The following is a 1,422-nucleotide window of genomic DNA, read 5'->3' on the forward strand; positions in this document are numbered from 1 at the left end:
GCATCCTTCACGCACTCCGCGCGCACAAGGTGGCGCCGTGCCTGAGCCGGTGGGTGGCGGACTCCTTTCCCTGCTGCACGGCCAAAAGCCGCGTGTACAAATACGCTCTCCGCACCGGTTCATTTCGCCCGTGGCGTTCCGCAGGGGTTCGTGCTCGGCCTGCTGCCGCCCACCGTTGCCGTGAACAGTTTCAGTAAGGAGCTGATGAGCATCCCCAACCTTGAACTTGCTTTCTTCACTGATGATCTGACCGCCATTACTAGCATCATCGAGAGAGGGAGAGGCGCTATGGAGCGCACTCTGCAGCAGGCGTTGGATACCGTCTCAAAATGGGCAGAGCAGAAGCAAACATGAAGCCCAGGGCCACGAAGACGAAGTGCGCGCTGTTTTGGCACCGCACTCACGGACAGCATGGAACTGCACGCGGGTGGGGCCCGCTTGGCGGAGTATCGCCTCCCGCGATTCTTGGGGCGGTTTTGATCCAGCCATTGCGCGGGGTTGGCCGGCAGGCGCGGGGGTGCTTCACTGTCGCAAAAACAAGATTTATGAAGATCAAGGCGGTGCCAGCGACAACATGGGGGCCGAAATGTAAAATACTGCGTCCGCTGCTCAAGACCCTCGCTGGTGGGTCCACAAACTCCTCTACGGGGCAGTGGCGCGCTGCAACACGGCTTCGCTGTCGGCGCCGGAGCGCCTGGAGAAGTTCCACACCCGCGCCGCCGGCGTCATCGCTGGCGTTCGCGTCGGGGCTTCTCGGGCAGCTGCTGAAGAGGAGGCTCGCCTTCTCTCGCTGGAGGGCGCTGCGTCGATGCGGGGTACCCAGTGCTATCTGCAGTCGTGCGTGCGCAGTGGCGAGGTTAGAGCGCCACGCCGAGGCTCTTTTCCCGCCTTCCAACCCGACACACTCAGCCCTCCGCCTGATGGCGGGGAAGTTGCACGAGCATAGGTGATTTTGGCAGGCTCCATTGCCGCGGAGCCCCTCGATGCCGCCAACGCTCGTATGTACCTTGGCACGTCGCCGCCGGGCGGATTGGGCGCCGGTGCCGATCCGGAGGAGGGACGCAAGGGATGCATGCTACGGGTGGAGTCGAAGGCGCATGCCCTCCTCTACACACTCAATGGGCGGACGGCTCCGTAGAGCTCGGAGTGCGGTCTGGCCGCGCCGCCCGCTTGTTGTAGCGCCAAGCACGCGTCCGTGCAATATGAATTGTGACGGCGGCGGCTTGCCGGCGTGCGGCAGCCGAACGGAGTGCCAGGCCATGGAACAGAGCCCGCTGAGATCCTGCTATGCGTTCTGAAAACGTCCGGCAGGCGCGTGGCGGGCGTATTTACTGCCTCACCGTCCCTTCTTCTGAGCGCGCTTGAAACGGGCCCGACCCGAGTCACGGACGGGGTGCTCCGCCGCATTTGGAGCGTCATCGC

General features: G+C 63.8%; 2 protein-coding genes across 2 annotated transcripts in view; both read left to right on the top strand.

Moving 5' to 3' along the window:
* Tco025E_02809 (Tcoingi protein) overlaps window positions 1–197 on the top strand; it is a gene marked incomplete at both ends in the record, with an annotated part of 885 nt that extends 688 nt beyond the window's left edge. Inside the window, one exon of the mRNA XM_029369732.1 lies at window positions 1–197. This exon is cut by the window's left edge and continues 688 nt beyond it. Coding sequence (XP_029230190.1) covers window positions 1–197 — 197 coding nt within the window.
* A 132-nt stretch (window positions 198–329) lies between these two features.
* Tco025E_02810 (uncharacterized protein) lies at window positions 330–950 on the top strand (the record flags this gene model as incomplete). The annotated part of the gene is made up of 1 exon (XM_029369733.1): window positions 330–950. The coding sequence occupies one exon, from the start codon at window positions 330–332 to the stop codon at window positions 948–950; it is 621 nt and encodes a 206-aa protein (XP_029230191.1).
* Window positions 951–1,422: the final 472 nt, after the last annotated feature.

The sequence above is a fragment of the Trypanosoma conorhini genome (assembly GCF_003719485.1).
Source record: "Trypanosoma conorhini strain 025E chromosome Unknown Tco_14.4_contig_00116, whole genome shotgun sequence".
NCBI classification, from domain to species: Eukaryota; Euglenozoa; class Kinetoplastea; order Trypanosomatida; family Trypanosomatidae; genus Trypanosoma; species Trypanosoma conorhini.